Raw genomic sequence first — 22115 nt, 5'->3', positions numbered from 1 at the left:
CCACTCTTCACTTCTTTTGATGTAATTTCAAAGAGACTAGGTATAGTTCTTTCACAGACTCATTTCAGAACTGAAGCGTTTTCAATATTTTATACAACGAAGCCGTAGTTGTTGCTTATTGATCTTCTGCAACTAACCACCATTGACAAAGTTGTTGTAGATGTAATTTTCTGCTTCTGTCATTTCATTCAGATATATAATACAAGTAAAATGGCAAGCCTGGCAACACACTATGCTAAGAACATATTTTTAGTGTACTTTTTAAGCCCCACCCTAAAGACATTAGCCACGTCCCTTTGAGAGATCCCTCCCTCAGTTTTTTTCATCCCACTTAAAGCCCTTGCCAAGACATTGCTTTAAGCTGATTTTTTTTTTTCTCCAACTTATTCTTGTGGAGCCCTGAGGGCTTCAGGTTTGGTTTGTCTGTCGCAAACAAAAACCTTCATTGTCGACTGCTAACAGGCGTCTGTTATTGACTTCTATCCTTTGTTTCTCTTCATGATGTGCATTTGATAGTCTGTTCAAGAAGTGTGGTCTAGTGACTGTTGCTTTATCTTTTAGGTCATGACCAATGAGCTATGGTCTAAGCATACCACCGCCCTCCCACGCCCATCCTTAACATACCTGCCTATTTGAGTTTATCAGTATTTTTTTTTTTAACGGGCCTCAGTTAAGATTGCCTCCTTATGCCTTGCACCTGCCAAATAGCGACATCCAAGGGGTTATTTTTTGTTACATGCCCTAACCAACAGTAGTTGTGAGTTTTCCCTGTTTAAATAGACAATAACATGAACATTTTAGTGATTACTGCTCCAACATTTTCATCTCTCAGCCATTTCCTTTGACATCCCGATAAATACTTGCAGACACTCAGAGCAGTTTGACAAATCCACCCCATTGCTGATTGAGTCATCTGAACAAACTGGGGTTGTGGTGTCCACATTTTTCAAGGCACTCTTAATCAAGAACTTAATGTTGCATCTTGAGCCGCGTACCGTTGGAGATGCTCTGTGTAAGGGACCTTAAAGAGCACTTAAAAAAAAAAAAAATACAACCGTCTTTTAAAAAAAACAAATTTTAGGTCGAGCATTCGAGACCTCTTGTATATAATTTAGCATATACTTATATACTGGAGAGCAGCCCTAGGACGTGTCTGCTTCCGCTGAAGCACTATTTTTCTGTTCAACTGCCTCTATTTAACTGTCTTGATGAAAACCGACCAGCAGAGGTCAGTAAAATACCAGAACTGCTTTCTGCTGAGGGACGTGCCTGTTCTTATATTTCTGGCAACTGCCTCGATGTAACTTTCTTGATAGAAAACGACCAGCAGAGTTTGGTAAAATACCATAATCACTTTAACATTATCTAGATTCCAGTCCGTAGAAATTGTCTTCCACAAGCACCTGTAGACAATATTTTTTTCAAATCTTGTATTTTCAGTGATATGACCACTGAAGGCCCTGATTTTATATTAAAAACAGAGCTTTCGACTATATCATTTCCTGCTGAAAGGCAATATTTCTCTCCGTCTGTTCCCATACCAGGCGTGTCATGCAGTTTGGTGCTTACTTTCCATCCATGTTAAAGAACAGTAGATGTTTCAGCACCCAGGCTAATGTGCTGCATAGCTAAATACATATAAGGTCCCAAAGGCGAGACCGATTGCATTGCAAATGCTTGTTTTTTTGGGGGACTTCCAATAAAAGCAGAGCCAGGGAAAAATTTCACAACAGCAATTCAGGATTCTGCCTGTCTCCAACCTCTACTGCGCATGACACTGTAACATCTTGCTATCACATTATATCCAACACTTGTGTTTTTGAGAGAGAAAAAAAAACCTTTGTGTTCAGTTGAATTAAATGTACGGCTCCATTTACCAACTTGAAAACAAGGTAGAAGAAAGGAGTGGGAATGACCAGGGGTGGCGTTCTAAGCATTGTTTTCCCCAAAAGATAATTGTAGTTGGGAAGGAAGCTCGAATCATGTTGGCATGTATGTGAAGGGTATTCTGTTAACCAGACTGTAACTCAGTACAGTGCTGTAAAAGACAGAGTACAAAAAGGGGTGTGGTTGGTGCATCTTGTATCGGACAAGGTGGAAAGACTTATCTGCAGATAAGTTATTCATACCTGTGTGTTTTTAATTGTATTGTTAATACAATGTGCCGCCTGCGAACAGGACCTCCTTTCTTTTTAGGAATTTAGGGTGGAGGCACACTTTGAATTAGGAGCATTTAAAAGATCTACTTGCTACATGCTTGCGATGCTTATGGTACTTGTATTTAAATTTGCAATAAATATTATTTAATTTGTAGATCGGAATCAATGCTAACCATGTGAAACTGCCAAAGACTGCAACAGAAACAGAGGTAGGTGTTGATTCATTGTGTGACATGTAATTTATAGTACTTTCTCTCAAAATTCATACTCTGCTTTGTGGTTAGCAAGAGAGACAAAATCCCTACACGAGAGACAAAATCCCTACACATCTTCACACATCCAGGGCCTGCAGGTTCTCTTTCAAACTTGCCTTTGTTCCTGTGTGTGTGTGGTCCTTTTCGGTCTGTGTGGAAGTAGAAAATGTAAGTGAAGGTGAACAGTACATCGAACACTGAAAATAATCAAGGTTTGAGGTTAATCTTTTTCCCAAGTTCTCTTATAATTTTCCTTCAAAAAACTTTTTTTTATTGATGCTCTTGTTGTTTTTATTACTTAGTTTTCCTACGGCTACACCACACGTTACTTACACTCATATCAAGCCATGGCAATGTCCAAAAGAAGGGTTCATGGGACAAGATTACAGGTGTGCCACACAATTAACAATCTGTCCTGAAACACTACTGTTGGACCCGGCCCTTTTGGCAGGTTCACCCCGAGACTTTTTGCTTTTTCCTAGCCTTTTTCTGTGACCTGGTGTTGGTGATTTTAGGCCTCTGCGCACTTTTTCACTGTGGTACAGTGTAAAGTGCGTGAGCTCTCTGTGTATGTGTGGTGAGTGACCTGCCCTCCCATAGGAATGAATGGGGAATATGTATGCCTATGGTAGTTCCTGATGTGTGGGGAGTGCAGGGTCGAGTTTGTTATGTGCAAACTCGTGAGATTAAATGCTGCGTAGTGGTATATACGGCATGATTGTATCTAGTGTAGAAGTGCCACTTTTAGAAGTTGGCATAGTTGTGTAATTTGTGTCTGGAGTGTGATTGGCTGAGGCTGGCTGGTGAGCCTGGCTCCAAGAGTCTGGGAGGGTCTGACCCGGTGGTGAATGGAGTGTTTAACATGCTGGTGTGAGGGGAGGAGTGAGCCTGGGCCTGCTTGTGGATTGACTGTGTGGTCTGAGGGTCCTGAGTGAGGCTGGGTTTTCCCCACACAATGCTGGCTCCACCCCCTTGGGTGCGTCTGATGTCCCTAGCCTGGCCAGTGAAAGGAATCCTCTAATAAATTACTAATGCAGAACTCAAAATAATATATAGCTGAATGTTACATTCGCAGTTTCAAATTTCCTGCAATATTGACATTAGCAATGTTAACTGGTGAACTGCGTTGTGTCCGATCTTAGCTCCTTAAACTTGCAAGTTGTAGAAGTTGTGTTTTAGTGTATTTCAGTATTAACAATGCTTGTATTTGTTGTTCTTAAAGGTTCAGGCTCAGTAATAAGGATGGTAGTAGTTTTACAGGTTTATTGATTAAAGGAAAAAATTATATTGGATTGCCTTATTATTTTTGCAAAAAATACTATTTTTCTTTTTAGTTTTAGAATTGTATATATGATATGAAATATGTTCGTTTTTTTGTTTTTTTACTATATTTTTTAAAATGTTTTTATGGTAGGTGCTGAAGTGCATCACATCTTTGAACGAAGATTCTACTGTTCATGGGTTAATTGTCCAGTTGCCATTGGATTCGGATAATCCTCTGGATACAGAGCGAGTGACCAATGCTGTCTCCCCCAACAAAGATGTCGATGGGTAAATCATCCTTTCTCGTTTGCAGACACATGGAGCACGATCATGCCCAAACTTTTCTTTCAACGGAAATCAATGGTCACCCTTTATTTTTCTTTAAATAAATCTGGTAGCTCCTGCTACAGATATGTTGTCACAATACCAGCACTGACATTGCGCGTCATTTATTTTATGGGTGTGATATATTAAGTACTTAATTTCCAAGTAACTCTCGCCCTTCTTCCTTGCACTAGTTGGCTTGTCATATAGCTATTAACAATGCAGATATTTCGATGAAGAAAGTCGACTTATTGAAGTATTGAAAAAAAAAATTCTTTCGGCTTTCTAATTTAGCCTAACGAGCATTAATGCCGGAAAACTTGCCAGAGGAGACCTCGGAGACTGTTTCATCCCCTGCACCCCGAAAGGATGTATGGAACTTATCAGACAGACAGGTGAGCAAAACCTTGTTTGCTTTCTCCCGCCGAAATAAGGCTGCGCTTCATAGGTACAGAGAACTTGTCCTCCAAGTATTGGGAACACAGCATGAAGCTTCAGATCCTTTGAACATCTCTATAGTGAAACATTCTGATTCTTCTAGTCCTTTTCCTAAACATTTTAAATAACTGAACACTAATTTTGTGAGCAGGCATGCTAATAAACATATAAAAAAGTATTTTAGTTGTCTGAAGAAGGAAAGGAATAAGGAGGAAATATTTAAGGGTTTAACAAATTCTGAAAGGACCCAATGTGTAAAGAAATTCCATGACCTAGAAGCAGGGTGTTGGATTTCTGAGTGTGTCCCATTTATTGACTGTGTATGTACAACAAATGTCAAACGCTCCTCTTTGATTAGCCTAAGATACTCGATCACAACCACCACAAAATAGAGCACTTGGGATTTTTGAAGAGAGCCCTGTAAACCAATAAACGCTGCCCTGACTCTCTACACGGTGTACTTCTTTTTAGTGCACCAGTTGGAGAACCAGCTTCCTACCGGGGTGTTGAGGGCAATCTGATATTGGGTGATTATCTTAATAATTTGGGACTGGTTTGGATAGATCAGTACACTGCTTACAGAGATCAAAAGTCCTATTAAAGATTCTGAGACCCCTGCTCACCAACAAGGGTTTAAAGTATACCAGCAATACATGCAGCCAGGAGAGGGGGTTATTGCTTCCATTCATACACCTACACTAGCCTTGATTATCTGTTCCTGTCTAAGAAGCTTATGAACAGGCTATGGGGAGCCCACATGGTGGGGTGGGGAGGGGGGAGGGATGAGTCTTAATATCAGATTACTGGGATCTACAAATGCAATGTGATGGAAAAGACAGACGAAGGTCTAAGGAAGTTGGAAGAAGGACACAGGCTGATTATAGACCCAGCACATACAGCCGAGATCATTCAAGCAATATAAAATTATTTTGAGAACAAGACTTCTCTTTCCAAACTCATTGGAACACATTCAAAACAACGCTTAGGCATGCAGCTATAGCCATCACAGCCAAATTCCGCAGGGTGGCGAGTCTTTTAGAGGATCAGCTTTTGAAGAAACTAAATGAGATGGTTCGTAAGAATTAAATGGTCACTCTCTTGCAGGTGTACTAGAGCTTTCAACAGTCCAGGTTTAACTATTGCTGAGAGCAAGGCAAAGCATGCATTACTTACCCCCCCCCCCTCCCCCCTCAAGCAGACCTTCTAGGAGGAGGGTAATGGAGGTGGATACGTTTATGGTATTAAGTATGGAGACACAGAAAATAAGGGTATTCACATCACCACTGTGTGCACAAGATGGTATCCAGGTGACCGACTAAAAGCGGAAGAAGGAACTACTCTTTCAACACCTCTTTGCAGCAGAATCTGTCAATATAGAGGACATACTGTAAATCCTTGAGCAGACTGTAATAGCTACTCTTCCGTCCCAGTGGGCAGAGGAGCTGGACAACCCCATTGAGGCACAGGAAATGCTTCCAGCTAGAACATCCATGAGTTTAGATAAGGTGCCAAACACAGATGGGCTCACAATAGGTTTCAACGAATAATGTACTTTACTTTTCCTCAGCCCTCTGAAGACCCTGTCGAAGTCTTTCAGAAAAGACCACCATGAGTGCTAGAGTGCATTGATACCCAAGCCACATAAGGACCTACAGGACTGCTGATCTTCCAGATCTATCGACCACTGATGCTATGATTTTTACTGAGGTTCTTGCAACCCATATTACTATGCATCCCACTTAGTGATTTGTTGTTGACTTGTCTGCTTCACGTGGAGAAAAGACAGATTCTCATGGAGCATGTGCTAGCTGACTGTCCTTGTGGATATTCTCTGGTGGAGTTTCTCCCTCAAAATCTTTATATATATGAAATGCAGTTAAAACCCCACTTGAGGTGTGGGATATGGTTGCTGTGCAGGCGGTGGGGCGTCCCCTCTCATTTGCCTCGCCATACACTCCTATAAACTTTAATCCTTAATCAACCAAGTGATGGAGGCAGATCGATTTGAAAGAGGGAGGTAGGGGAAGAGAAGTTTGCCATGGGAGAGAAAATCTTTCTCAGAGTATGAAAGGTCCTTTCATGTTACGGAACAGGACAGACTTCAATATTCCCAAACCAGACAATAGGTCATGCAACCCCAGACTAGAAAATGAGCAATTTGATGATGGCTCACCTCTCTTGAAAAATTCTTTTGTAAAAAATACATCGATTCATAGATGACCATGGCTCTGCGAGACTGTTTTATCTTGAGCAACAAGAAAGTTATGGGTAGATGGGCATATCTGACACAGTGGGATGCTGAAATGAAGGCTGGAATTCCCAAAGAAACCAGGCAACGATAGTGAAGGGAAGTTGCCTTCCCTGTGTTGAACCTCCAGTTGATAATGTGCTGGTACTTCAAAGTCCAAAGATTAAAACAGAGGCACGACCCACTTATTGTGAGATTGCAGTTTGATACAGACATTTTGGAAGGAGGTGCTTAGTCAAGCAGAGATGGTTCAGAGTACCCTCTGCTAGATGGTGGGCGGGATAGTATTATAGATTCAGGAAAGCCCTGCTGAAGCAACCATTTGGAACAGCAAAAAAGAATTCATAGTGGTCCATTTTAAAAGGTGCCACCAGCTCTGCCCAGTGGATGCACAGTTTGTGGCATAGCCGTGCATGTATTATGTGCATCAGGCATGTAAGGACTTTAATTAACGCTTGCTCTGCGGATAAGCCATTTTACGTTACTAGCTCCGCTGAGAGATACGGGATTCAACCTTCGTGAAGGGTAGTGACATACGCGGTCCCTCCTGCACCAAGGAGTGGGTTGGAAAGGGCAGGGGCGGCACATATATAAATTAGCGGAGGAGGAAGGGGTGAATATGGCCCGAAGGTTTGTTGGGGGAGGAGTTGCAAGAAGTGCAAGTTCTAGACGTACTACTGTAGAAGAGATGGCATTAGATTAGAGGAAGGTTCCACCGTGCTTTATAGGGTTGAAAAGAGGATGTGTTACTTTGAGCACCCATTTAGCATCCTATCTCTTGTTGTAATTTAGTAATTGTAATTGCATTTATATAGCGCGTACTACCCCTGACGAGGTGTCAGAGCTATTTTTTGGCGAGTAGCCACACTACTCCGGAACCCAAAAAGGATTAGTGGTGAACTAGTATAGAGAAAATAAACCTTAAATTTGAGCAGTGGACATGCTAAGCTTTTAATTAGATTGAAAATGATGGAGGAGGGAAGGCTTTGCTTTTATATAGCACTTGGTACTCCTGATGAAGTGCTGAAGCACCTTTTCGGCGAGTAGCATGCTAATCGAAACCCACACATTTTTTCAAATTAAAACCTCAAATTATTTTTAGGACAATACATGATGTTTGTGTGCTGGTAAGATAGTGAATGTTTCTGTATCACATAAATGTTTTTTAACTATAGTTTCTTGCAATGTGCACCTTTCTTGTTAAATCGAAGCATAGACCAAGTTATCTTACCCGGTGCAGTATGAATAGTCCAGCATAATCTTTTAACTGTCGTTTGGGATATTTCGTTTTTCCGCGACTATTTTATAAAAGACATCCTTTATCAAATTATTGTAATTTTTATTTTCAAAGATGTATGCACTCATACCAGTTGTAAGCTGTGTAAATGATGCCCCTTAAAAAATGAGTGCACAGTCCCTTTCAATGATCCTGGGACAAGGGCTTGTCACTGCATTAATAGTAGCAGTGAAAATTGCCAGAGGCGCATTTTGATGCACACATTTCGGAATTCTAATGCATAGCCTCTTATTTTACTTAACTTTTTATTTTTATTTTTTTAATTCTAGGTATTCAAATCCCAGGGAAAAGAGCAGTAGTAATTGGTCGAAGTAAGATCGTCGGGGCTCCAATGCATGATTTGCTGCTGTGGAATCATGCAACTGTGACCACCTGCCACTCGAAGACCGTATCGCTGAATGAGGAGGTGAGTGCAGAATGGAACCATTTAGAATCAATGAGTGTGAATAATACCATAGTGAAAGTAGGGAGTTGGATAAATGATTGTTTTACCTCCCCACAGTAGGTGCAATGACTGCTCTCCGACCCCTTACTCTACCCAAAGACCTGCCGGTTAACGGTTTGAATTTCAACAGTTGCTTCATTTGAGCCCGTTGTTGCCTGTTGGGCCCACCACACTTCATTTTTGGGCAGGCACTTACTTTTCCCCAATCGAAAGCAGGAGAGAGAAAAATGCAAATGACGGAAAGTAAGAGTGTAATAGAAAACCAGTGATCAAGCGAGAAAGCAGGGATTTAAAATAACCTGCAAGACTGAGATAAAGGGGCAGGGAGTGTCTGGTCGTTTGTTAACGAGACGTGAGGTGGAATTAAGTATGTGGCCTTGGCATTTGACACTCCAAACAGTTGATAGCGCGGACCACATAATTGAGGGAGTTAGTCGTCTTTGTTTTGTAATCTATGGAAGTAGATGTAAGACTCCGATAAAATATACTGTGCCTAATAGTTTTGTATCTGCGTGTCCCGGATTAAATAAAAATTGTATCCCCTGCAGAACAATAATTTATTTCATGTAATGAGGAATGCACGGAACCAGGGATTTTAGTGCCATCCGGCATTATAACACTGACATTATTACCTTAATTGAAATTAAGTTATTTACCCTGCTGGGCCATTGGCAATGCTCTTCAAATCACCTACGTCTGCATGCGAGATTGTGTGGCACGGGCTTGCTAGTGCGAAAGTAGGGTCCTGTAGGAAGGCGCTACACAAAGATTTTCCAGCTGAGGAAGTTGATTTTAAGAGCCCTGTCGGGTTTTCGGGCAATGTATTTATTTTAATGCAGTTAGCTTTAATGTAAATGCGTTGCCTCGCCCTAGCGAAAATCCTGAAAGTTTTTGAGTTTGAAGTTTTTTGTAGCCCTCTGATCATCCCCTAATCCTCTCTGCAGGCAGAAACAATAGGTGGATTTTGAGTATTTCGAAATCTGTTCAAATACTTGCTAACCGTGTACACACGAACCGGTCAATAAATGAAACACTTTCCCTTACTAAAAAGGCCATATCTATTAATTTTGCCAGTGCTTATTTTTATGACCGGTACACCCAATTAATAAGTGTTTTATGGCCAGTCCTAATGTTCTCTTTGGTTTTGCCTCTTGCGTTACCCGGAAGCAAGTGGAAGAAGAAAAAGGCAGCGTACGTATCCCATCTCAAACTCAGCAAGACCCTCACAACCACAGTTATAAACACTACAACAAAAAACGCTTTTCAGTTATTAATTGGCAGTACCAGATACCTGTTGAGAAAACGTGGACTGTTAGGAACATGTAAAGTACCACCTGACTTTGAGTCAATATGAATCTAAAGGAAGAGAACTCCGGGACCAAGTCTGCAAAGGGGTCAAAGACACTTGTCTGCGAGTTAGACTTTGCTCCTTTCCTTATCCTGTGATTGAATGCTGATAAGATAAACCCAATCTACTGTACTTCATCAAACCCTCCCCACTCATCATGCACTCTGCCCTTTGTCAGACAGTTGGCTCCTAGTGTCAGGCTTCGAGGCAAACTGCTTTGCCTTTTTTTGCGTTTGTGTCTTGTTTCCTGGCTTCAGCATGGCCCTGGTGTAACCTCTGGGTGCTCTGAGATGGGCCACCACACAAAGCAGATCTTTTCACAAGGAATCGAGGCGTTTTATATGCTGCTCATTCACAAGTATCACTGTGCAGGAATTTGGGGGTCCACTATAGCGAAGTACTTTGAGGAGACTAGGATTGAGATTTGCTCTTTTTCCAATGTTCAAGGGACATTTTCCGTTTAGTAAAGTGTAGTAAATGATGTCTAGAGACAGTAGATGATTTCTGCAGGTTCCTTTATTCAAAGTAGGAGACAGCGTAAGAGCAGACCACCCACAGCAGCAGCAACGGTAAACTGCCACAGAGTGGAATACCCAGAGAGAAGGCAGAGTAGAACATGGACTATAGAATAGAAGAAGTAAGCATTCTCAAGAAGACTAGAAAGGCAACCCACAAAGAACTAACAATGTACTACATAAAGGATTAGCCCGAAGAGTGCGTCATCAGTGTTTCAAGTAATGTGGTCAGGGACTCGCTCCTTTATCTTAACTATACATATTTAGTAGAAAGCCCAATCCTGTATTTGTAGGGTTTTATTCATAAAAGCATTATTCACACACTTTAACAATGTATACGTAATATATTGGTCTTTTAATAGCATGGAATAATACAGTGGCAGCAGCACGCAAGGAGTGAATTGCATATGCTGTGAAAGGGTGAAGATACCCGGTCTCTCTCTAGACCGACATCTGACCTTTCACGGTATAGTACCTGCGTCAAGAACAATCTGTCCAGCCTGCTTCAGAATGTATCTCAACTGCACTATAGTTGACCTTCTACTGTTGGGATGCTTTGGAACTTCTTTTGATGGCAGCTGCATGAACCAGGTGCTCAATTGGTGAAGGGTTTTGATTACCACCAGTGTGTGTATGCTGACAATACGTTAGAATTTATATTTATTTTATGTACACATTGTTTGGTGCATGAATCGCACGGGTATTCAAAAGACTGGTGTGTAGATGACTATTGAAGGTTTTCCATCTCCACCAGTATGTTGTGTGTTTTGACTGCAAGATGTTCATCTAGACCAGGGGTCTCTAGTCTTTTCTGTACAAAGAGCCGCTTATGTTAAATGAAAATCATCCCAAGCTACTAATGTTATTACTCTTGTAATGGTGACCGCATCAGGGCAAGAATATATCCGTGACCATCATATTGAAGGATTACGAGCAGTGATCACCTCAGTCCATCTGGCAGGGTCACCTGCAATAATGTAAAACAAGCATTAACAGTGCAGTAGGTCTCATTTGCAAGGGTTTAAGCTATTGTAAATGAGAGTGCCTTTTATTTGTGTTTTTAAAACCAACATGTATATAAAAGGCATTGTTATTTCTAATGCCTATAGCTCTATTTCTTGCAAATGTGAGACCACTATAATGGTTACATTGAGCAGCGTCTAAAGAAAGGTGTGTGGCTAACATTAAAGTGTGATCGCGTATTGGGCGCTTTCACCCAAAGCGGACTTTATTTTTATTAAAGTTTCTGTAGCGTGGCCTGCACTGTAAATTAAATAAGCGAGGCCGCTAAAGTTAAAGTAGACCACACCGTTAATGAAATAAATACATTAATAATATAAAAGCGTGCGCTATACTGCGATGTGGGCGGAATAAGGAATTAGCATTAAATAAAATAGTGCTCACCGACTACATAAAGCAGACTGTGTAACACAAGTAAAAAATCCAGTAGTTATGGGAGGTTACAAATGCAGACAAAGCGGTACCAAGGAGGGATTACGAAGCCTATTCACAAATGAAAAGCAATGATTTTGCAAGGACAGAAACAGAAGCCATTTAAAAAGGATGGGTGGAGCTTCTATGCCATACTTAAATACAGCATGCCTCGCAGAGCAGTACATGCGTTGCCCAGGCTCGACCTAAAAAGGCTTGGTCTATGTGAATGCTGCTTCATGGGTAATACATAACGGCCATAGCTGCAGTTTCCTTGGTATCAAAGCAATAGTGTTGGTAATAAGTCTCCAAAGTGCTGCATGATGGATTTGTCAGTATCCACTTAAAATATATTTTGGAAATTCAACAATTTTTCTCCAAACATAAGCCGGTGAGTTCTGAAAATGCATACATTTTCATCTCTGACATGCTTTCCGTTTTTTGTACACACATATATTAACTCAAACCAAGCAGAGCTTCTGCATTACTAGACTCTGCTGCACACAGGAGAGCAACTCACAGGTGGCTGGCGAGCTACAAGTAGCTCACGAGCTACTCGCTGGAGAAGCCTGAGACACTGGTGGGCGGGCCACAGTTGGAGATGCCTGTTCAATTCTTATTCGCCTATTTAAAATATACTTTTGTTACAGCTGAGGCACTTGAACTCCTAATAACCCTCCCTAGTCTGGATGTATATTTTGCACACCAGTTTGCAGGTACAGCACTTTGGGGGACCCAGGAGGCAGAATGAGAATAAGATTCCTGTGTAAGGGTTGTGTCAAATTCTGGGGGCTTGTGAGGATATTCGCGTGACCCAGCCTATGTCCGTTTATAGAACTAGGGGTTGAGTGAGGTTCAAGAGTAACATGAGGTCCTTAATAAAAAGGATGGCAAAACATGAACTGCCTTCAAACTTGAGCAATAGAGGCATAATTCAAAAAACACCTGAAACAGTTCAAGTAACCAAATTATTACAGCGAAACTGGGCTGGAGATCGAAAGTGTTACAGCAGGGAGAGAACTGAGGCACACTAGATTAATCTACTTATTCTGGTCTGTGTTCACTATGTTTATAGTAGAGAGCAGCGGACAGAAACATTTGGAGCCCATCTCTAATTTCTGGGTACCGCATTGACCTTGGATGTTGAACTGTATTGGGATAGTGTGTGTTAAATCGTCCACCACTATTTCTCATTTACCAAGATTTAGTGGCGCTTCAGTGAAGTGGGTGTGTAAAATTGCTACCCACAAGATTCAATATAAGCGATCTATGTTTGTGAATACATTTTGAAATGGTCAATTTGTCTTACAGGTGATTAGAGCGGATATCCTAGTTGTTGGAGCTGGGAAAGCAGAGATGGTGAAGGGTGACTGGATAAAACCTGGTGCTGTGGTGATAGACTGTGGAATCAACCATATTCCTGGTAAGAGATTGATGAAGTTCACGTTTGAGTAGGGTTTAGTTCTCCAGTATTAGGGGTGTCTTTCATAGATTCACATGCTTGAATATTCCCCGTCGTCGAAGTGGGAGTCCCACGGTACATAAAATAGCAGTAATATATGCATGTATATATGAGAGATATTATAAATAAAATATACATACATATAATGCAATAAAAATGTAAACTTAAAAAAGTACCATAGAACAGAATAGGCCCATTGAAAAGCCCAAGGGAGAATTCACTTTAGTAACTTATAGGAGTCATTATGTGTTGGTCCACATTCCAGCCAATCAGGCTGTAGCCTCCTCTAGAACCTTCTCCTCAGAAGCCCAAGTCCTCAGATTTTCTACCGCACGTCGTGTGAAGGGAGTCTCCCTGAGCTCTGCTCAGTTTCTTCAAGTTTCTTCATATTTTTTCTTCAAAATGTCTTCTTCAAAGAAAACTCTGTTCAAGGCTTGTCCATCCTGTGGGAAACTTCGTCTTTTTCATGAGGATCCACACAGTAAGTGTATTTACTGTCTATATCCGGACCATGTTGTCTCTACCTGCAGACTCTGTCGCAAATTTCCTCCTAAGACCTTGAGGGACAGAGAGGCTCGTCTCCTTCTGTGGCTACAGAAGTTGAAATCATCTGACAACGTCGTGTCCGATGCTGAGAGTATGTCATCTGGTTTTTCGAAAACCTCTCAGAAGCGTGGGTCTGAGACTGAAGTCCCCTCTCCTTTTCTTAAGAAGAGTAAAAAGTTGGGATCTTCCAAGGATGTCTCCTCACAAGACTTGCTTCAGGGCGCGCCTACGGGACCTGGTTCTCTGGCGTCTCGTCCCAAGACCATGCCCTCCGTTTCTAAAACGGGCATTGGCTCGTCGACGCGTCCGTCGACGTCTTCCGCGTCTACGAAGTCTGTTTTGGCATTTTCCACGTCGACGACTACTTCTTCCATGTCGACAAGTTCTGCCACGACGATGATCATCTCGTCGACGAGCAGCCAGGAGGTGAGACCCATCTCATCCATTATTATGATCTCGTCAATCAAACCGTCGACTAAGAAACCACCGTCGACGCATCCATCATCGACGGCTCTCCCGTCGACGAAGACCAAGGCTTCATCGTCGACGACCGGATCCTCGTCGACGACAGCCCCGTCGACGACACCATCGACGCAGATGATGAACCCCCCCCGTCGACGGCTGCTCCACCGACGACTTCCTCGTCGACAGCAAAGACTGCGATTCCATCGACGGCCTCGTCGACTGCCAAAAAATCGTCTACCAAAATTAAATTTCCTACGCCGGATGCAGCGCCGCCAACGAAAAAACACCTAGAGGGTGTTAAAGCTATGCCACTCTCGTCGACGGGCTCGTCGACGACACAGCAACCACTACAATCTGCTACCACCTTCAAAGTGGTTTCTACTTCGTCCCTCAAGTCTGTCCCACTAATACAGTGAAGTCCTATTAGGAGTGGATCGCAACCTCCGGAGAAATTATTTCAATCTGGAGCAGAGGAATCTGGAAATGATTCAGAAGTGGATCAACTTTATCAACCAGCAACCAGTCCATCGGATTTACACATAGTGTCAGGACTACAGCGATGAGGATGAGTATGCGGATAATACCGTCGAAGATGGGAACGTCCTTTTTCCATTGGATAGCACACAACAACCTAATTACGAACGCTTTACATAAATTCCTATGTCTATGGTGAAAAACCTACAACATATGCTGGATGACTACAATCGTAGATTTCCACCATCGCTGCCGCCTTCCCCAGCACCCCAAGTGCAGCGGTCCCAGGCTCCAGCTCCACGCCCTCCGTCTCCAGTGCTTCAACCACAGTCTCCAGCACCTAGGCCTCGAGCTCAAGCGACTGTTGCACCTACGTCTCCTTTAGGTGCTGCTCCTGATACAGATAATGAGGGTCAAACTCCACAAAACACTGGAGATAATGACACTGATGATGAGGAAATGCAGGATTGGGACAATTACAGGGCACAGACACCCTCTACTCCACCAACATCACCAAGAACTTCGCCACCAGTGGATATCGCAAGTTTCCACAGCCTTATGGTTCGTGCAGCAAAGAGGTTCCACCTAACGTTAGAAACGCAGCAAGCAGAATGTTTTCTGTATGACTTTAAAGACTTGCCTCAACGCCAAACTCATACCATTCCTATTATTGACCACATATGGGAAGAGGGTCTGAAGTTGATGGAACGTCCTAACTCCATTCCAGCCGTTCTACCTAGACTGGACAAAAAATATAAAGCACCGCCTACTTCCCCGGCCTGCTTAGTTTCACAGCCTAAAGCAGACTCAGTGATCACTCAGGCGGCGCAAAAAAGGTCTCGAAATCCTGCCATACCCCTAACTTCCCCCCCGGATCAGGATGGCCGCAAATTGGACTCAATTGGTAAGAAATTTACCACTATGGCAGCGACAACGGTAAGAGCTTCCAACGCCTTAGCCATTCTGGGTCGATACGACCGTCAAATGTGGTCCGAGATCGCTGGTCTGCTTCCCCAAATGCCTGACTCCATCCGGGAGGAAGCACAGGCCATCATTCTCGAGGGAGAAAAGATTTCGACGGAAATTATCGACTGTGCCGTCGATATAGCCTCTACTGGATTCCGACAATTGGCGGGTGCTGCAGTTTTGCGTCGCCAAGGCTGGCTGAAGTCAACAACCTTCCGGCCGGAAGTTCAATCCAGAGTGCTTGATTTGCCTTACGATGGCGAGTCTCTGTTTGGTAAGCACGTTGATGATGCCTTGGAACTCATCAAAAAGGACACGGACACAGCGAAGTCCTTAACAACTCTTCAATACAGAAAGAGGCCATTTTGTGGGGCTCGTGGTAGAGGAGGAGGAACCTCTACTTTTCGAGGCACAGGCCAATATAGAGGATACACTTACGACAACAGGCAAAGAGGATCCTATCAGTCCCAAAATCGTTCATCCACCTCCAGGCCTTACCAGCGGAAGTCCAACTACAGAGGTGGTGCGAACACCAGCAAAAAACAGTGAGAGGATTGTGCATCTTGGAGGTCGAATCTCGAAATTCTTCTGCAATTGGTCGAACATCACCAACGACCGATGGGTCTTGGATGTAGTTTCAAAAGGACACACCCTGGAATTTACGAAATTTCCCCCCGCTCGCCCGCCTTCGGGCCCACCTTCTCCCCATTTCAGGGAACTGTTGGCCCAGGTGCAGCTTCTGATCAGGAAAGGAGCCATAGAATTGGTACCGCAATGTCAACGCGGAAAGGGATTCTACTCCCGTTTCTTTCTAGTGAAGAAAAAATCAGGAGAGTGGCGCCCCATCTTGGATATGAGGGCTCTAAACAAGTTCATCGCGTCCAAGACTTTTCAGATGCTAACCCTGCTTCAAATCTTGAATTTCCTCATTCCAGGAGAGTTCTTTTCGACAATAGACCTTCAAGATGCATATTTCCATGTGCCTATCCACACCAGGCACAGGAAATACCTTCGTTTTACAGTCGGCCAATTTCATTACCAATTCAAGGTCCTTCCATTCGGCCTTCGATCGGCACCGAGGGTGTTTACCAAAATCCTAGCCCCGGTGGCCGCTTACCTGCGCTTACAGAACATCCAGTTTTATCCATATCTGGACGATTGCCTCATAAAAGCCAGGACTTTCCAACTGACACAAGAACACACACAAGTCTGCATATCCCTGTTCGAAACTTTAGGTTTCTCCATCAATTGCCTGAAGTCACACTTTCACCCTTCTCAACAACGAGATTTTCTAGGAGCCTCGCTCGATTCTCGGCTAGGGCAAGTGTTCGTTTCACAGGAACGTCAGAGCAGAATGTTGCAGAAAGTTCAGTACCTGCAGTCAAGACAGTACGTTTCTGTCCGAATGTACAAGTCATTCCTCGGCATGGCTTCCTCGTGCATTCAACTGATTCCCAACTGCAGACTGCACATGAGAGTCCTTCAGGAAGAACTCGACAGCCAGTGGAAGCAGGTATCAGGGTCATTCGAGGACAAGATCCATCTAACGTCCCGCATACAAAGAGCTTTGGAGTGGTGGGCTCATCCTCCAAATATAGCAACAGGTCGTTCTTTCAAGGACGAACAACCAACACTGACACTGACAGACGCCTCCCTAGAAGGTTGGGGTGCTCATCTCGACGGAATGTCCGTGAGAGGCAAGTGGACGGCGTCTCAGCGCACTTGGCACATAAATCGCCAGTAGTTCTAAGCGATTTTCTTGGCCTTGAAGTCCTTTCAAAGAGTAGTGCAGGGACAGACATTGTTGGTGAAGACAGACAATACCACCAGCATGCACTACATCAACAAACAGGGCGGCACAAGATCTCTCGTGCTATCACAGCTGGCACAGGAGATTTGGGACTGGGCTCTACAACGTCAAATACATCTCCAAGCTATTCATGTACCAGGTGTGGCCAATGTGCTGGCGGACGCGCTCAGCAGAGCCCTCTCGGACAACCACGAATGGGAACTCCACCAACCAACGTTGGATTACATCTTCCGACAGTGGGGCCGACCGCAGTTGGATCTCTTTGCAACTGTTCTCAACAGAAAATGTCTAACGTTTGCGAGCCGGTATCCACACAAGGAGTCGAGTGGGAATGCCTTTTCAATAAATTGGTCGAACGCCTTCAGTTATGCATTCCCTCCTCTGCCGCTCATTCCACGTCTGTTACACAGAATGAGATTCCAACCATGTCGGATGATCCTGATCGCACCCAAATGGCCGAGACGTCCTTGGTTCTCAGATCTCCTCCTATTCTCTCTGACACAACCGATACGGTTGCATCCTCTGCCACATCTTCTCACAATGCATCAAGGTCAAATATGCCATCTGGATCCAGCATACCTTCAACTTCATGCTTGGAACCTGAGTACTATGAATTTGCACACATGAATATCGACAAGGATTGTAGGGCAGTGCTATCTAATGCTCGAGCGCAATCTACTGTCAAAACTTACCAGCTGAAATGGAAGCGTTTCTGCGCTTGGTGTTCCACTAGATCACTAGATCCCATGCGTGCTCAGCCAGAACAAATTTTGCCATTCTTTTTGTCGCTAGCAAAATCAGGGCTATCTCACTCCACCCTTAAGGTTTTTCTGGCTGCTATCTCTCGTTTCCGTCATGATGGCATAACATCTTTGTACTCTTCCAGGATCATAAGACAGTTCTTCAAAGGCCTTTTTAGGATGTTTCCTCCAATCCGTCGGCCTCCACCTTCATGGCGACTCAACCTAGTTCTGTCTCAGCTGCTTTTGCCTCCATTCGAGCCCATCCATTCTTCCAATCTGAAGTTCCTCACGTGGAAAATGGCTCTGTTACTTGCTCTGACCTCTTCTAGACGCGTCAGCGACATTCAAGCCTTTACTATACAGCCACCGTTTTTGCAATTTTCCAACGAGGCTGTCACTTTGAGAACAAATCCCAGTTTTATTCCTAAGGTTCCCAGTGACTTTCATCTCAATGAACCTATTGTTCTTAAGACTTTCTTCCCTGCACCTCAATCTGCAGCGGAGCGCTCCTTACACACTCTGGATGTGAAACGCTGTCTTAAATTTTACATTCAACGTACAGCTGCCTTCAGAAAGTCTGATCAATTGTTTGTTGCATATGGCCCAGTATGCAAAGGACTACCCGTAACTAAACAGACTATCACCAGATGGATATCGTCTGCCATATCCTATTGTCATCAACGGGCTGGCAAGCCCCTTCCTGCTCCTGCTCATTCCACGAGAGCTGTGTCAACTTCTGCTGCCCTCTTTGCGGGGGTACCTCTAAGACAAATCTGCAGAGCTGCTACTTGGTCCAGCAGCCATACTTTCACGAAGCACTACTGCCTGCAATCAACAGATGCCGCAGATGCGGCAGTGGGTCAAGCGGTGCTGCAGAATCTTTTCCGATAAAGGTGAGCCTCTGTTGCTACCCGCCTCCAGTCATAAAGGTATTGTCATGTTTTGGTTTTTTATTGCTTATTAAGTGATAAGTTATGCCTAAACGTAATTTGTATCTTCCTTTATGACTAATGTATGTTTTACTGCTTTCTATTCTTATTCAAGCATGTGAATCTATGAAAGACACCCCTAATACTGGAGAAGAACATAAGTTACTTACCTGTAAACTGTGGTTCTCCAGTATTGGTGTCTTTCATAGATTCACATGCGACCCTCCCATTCTCCCCTCAGAGGCTCTCTTCTCCTCAAGCATTTATACTTACTTGTGCTACGAAAATCTGAGGACTTGGGCTTCTGAGGAGAAGGTTCTAGAGGAGGCTACAGCCTGATTGGCTGGAATGTGGACCAACACATAATGACTCCTATAAGTTACTAAAGTGAATTCTCCCTTGGGCTTTTCAATGGGCCTATTCTGTTCTATGGTACTTTTTTAAGTTTACATTTGTATTGCATTATATGTATGTATATTTTATTTATAATATCTCTCATATATACATGCATATATTACTGCTATTTTATGTACCGTGGGACTCCCACTTCGACGACGGGGAATATTCAAGCATGTGAATCTATGAAAGACACCAATACTGGAGAACCACAGTTTACAGGTAAGTAACTTATGTTCTTATTTATGAAGTGTCTGCTTAATTCTTAGTGTTCACAGGGAAACCGACTGGAAGTGAAAAACATTTTAAGTGTTGACTCTTCTGTGGGTACAGAATCTTTATAGTCTGTGTTCAGTGCCCTTCCAACTGCCACTCCTCGTCTATGACTTAGTATTCTGCATCTATATGTTTTCAATACTAGCTGCAATTCTGTTTTCATTTGCTCTTTGGTGCAACAGATTTGTGAATTTGAGCCTGTCTAATAAAATGCGTTTCTGCCTATAGATAATTTAGTAAGGGTTGTTCCCATTTTTAAAATACCAATGCAATATGTTTAAAAAGCATGATAAGAGTTGTTGTGCAATAAAAGCATTGAAACGTGAGCGGTTTAAGATGCAGCTGAATTTGGAATTGCTGAAAGCCGCATCAGAATTGAGGTGGTGGAGGAAGTTTGTTTTGTTTTTGTTTGATAGACTCTAGTACATATTCTCTTTTTTGCTTCTAATGCATGTTATCTTTTTGTTGGTGTATACCAGTTCCTCAGTTGAGGCTACCAATCGTCTATACTAGTTAATGTTTATCGTACTTGCACCGTTCCCTCAAATCAATGTAACCATATCAATTCAATTTTGAGCCTTCCATTGCACATTTATTTACATTTGTATTAATACTTATAGTTTTACGTTTTGCTTATTAATCTGTAAATACTTTAATATTTGATACTATTATATTTTGTGTCTTATCACAGACCAGAGGTTAAGAACCACTCACCTAGAGCAATTGGTGAGTGGAAGTATAATACCCACTAAATATAAGACTAGTACATATATACTAGATTGGCAATGCAGGTTGTCTGAGAAAAATTGAGTCATTTTGACAAATTTATTTTATAAGGGTTGTGTGAAAATAAGGAAATATAGAAAGGCACATCTTGCTTCATTGATAAAAATAAGTATCCGTATGTGGCAGGACAATATTGCTGGAAAACCTTGGCCTACCACATTGGAATGTCATTAGTTGGACAAAATGAATCTTTAATTTGGTCACCTTTAGAAAACATGGGGAAAAAAACACAACTTAACCTGCACATACTGGCTCCTACCCTGGCAAAGAGCAAGGTAAAGCTGAGGCAGCATAAGGTCAGTAAGCCGGGGGAAGCACTAGCCCATTGCGAGCGGGCTGCTCCCCCCTTCTAAAATTCACTCTTTAGTGGTCTAAAGAGATTTTTAGCCCCCACCGGTGACAGAAAGACTGCAGGAAGTTATTTACGAGGGGTGAGGGTTAGTTCCGATGCTTGGGTGGGCCACCTCCACCCATTTAGTCTCATATAAAAAAATCCCTGGTGTCTAGTGGGCTTTCTGCCTCCCCCGGGGGCAGTTAGGAGGTAGCAACCTCCACTCTGCCACCGGGTGGCGGGAGCAAAAAGAAAGCGAGAGGTGGCCCCGTCCCCCTCAAAAAATAGTCCTTGGAGGTGAAGGTCTAGCAGGTGGATCTGTTCTTTGTGATTTCTCTCCTGCGGCGATTCCCAAATAGAGATCCAATAGGGAAAGGTACTATTGGAAAAAGGAGATTCTCCCCTTTCCAATGACACCTCACCATCCACATCTGTGCTTGGGGGCTGAAATATGCCCCTAAGCACCAATCTAAGTGAAAGTAAATAAGCCAATAGGCTCATTTGACTTTTCTTTCTGTGTAGTGACATTGGCGAGCCATGCACACCAGATTGTCTTTGCACAGAAGAAAAAAAACCATAGCTGCGGTTGGGGAAAGCTCTTCCTCAGCAGCGGAGGCTAGAAAATAGAAAAAATAAATCCCTTTTGTGCTTGTGCCAGCGGGATTTCCTGCCTTGGGTGTCAGGAAATGCTGGAGCCATCCTCCGCACCAAAGAGGTTAAAAACAAAGAAATGAAAAAAAAATTCAAAATATTGGAGGAAAAGCAAACTCCTATCCTATGGTATCTCAAAACCTTAAATAGAATTCTGTGTTTTCAGTCATTATGAATACCGTGGTTTATTTTTCAGAATATTACACTGAGGAAACTAAACCATATTTACTCTTTTCAAATAAGTATCAGAATTTGAAGGGAAATTCTTGCTACAGTCTAATTTACTCCCCAGAGGATCCAACCATTTGTTTTTTTGTAGATGCCCAGGTAAGAGAATTTTGGGCTTCTAGGAGAAGTGTAAGGCTACGTACACCTTCTGCCTCAGACACCAGCTAAGTAAGTGCAACAGATGCGCCCCTGTAGCATAAATATTTTTGTGTGTAAAAGCGTGTGCTTTCATGCAATCTGTGGAATGCAGACGTCTAAACAAAAACAACCCTTAATGTCTGCTCTTCACCCATACCCCAGCAAAAATATCCCTGTTGCTTTACAGACAGG

General features: G+C 43.0%; 1 protein-coding gene across 4 annotated transcripts in view; it reads left to right on the top strand.

Moving 5' to 3' along the window:
- Positions 1-22115, top strand: part of MTHFD1 (methylenetetrahydrofolate dehydrogenase, cyclohydrolase and formyltetrahydrofolate synthetase 1) — a 347252-nt gene that overhangs the window by 49834 nt on the left and 275303 nt on the right. For all 4 annotated transcript variants that reach the window (XR_015299949.1, XR_015299948.1, XM_086937931.1 and 1 more), the window contains exons 4-8: positions 2315-2368; positions 3828-3964; positions 4295-4395; positions 8253-8389; positions 13034-13145. Coding sequence is in view for 2 of the 4 variants with exons in the window: in XM_086937931.1 (XP_086794057.1) it covers positions 2315-2368; positions 3828-3964; positions 4295-4395; positions 8253-8389; positions 13034-13145 (541 nt within the window). In the remaining 2 variants the exon portion in view is untranslated. The remainder of the gene's footprint in view (positions 1-2314; positions 2369-3827; positions 3965-4294; positions 4396-8252; positions 8390-13033; positions 13146-22115) is intronic.

Source organism: Lissotriton vulgaris, chromosome 9, assembly GCF_964263255.1.
Source record: "Lissotriton vulgaris chromosome 9, aLisVul1.2, whole genome shotgun sequence".
NCBI classification, from domain to species: domain Eukaryota; kingdom Metazoa; phylum Chordata; class Amphibia; order Caudata; family Salamandridae; genus Lissotriton; species Lissotriton vulgaris.
The sequence above is the reverse complement of the archived record's forward strand: the minus strand, read 5'-3'. Positions and strand labels throughout refer to the sequence as shown.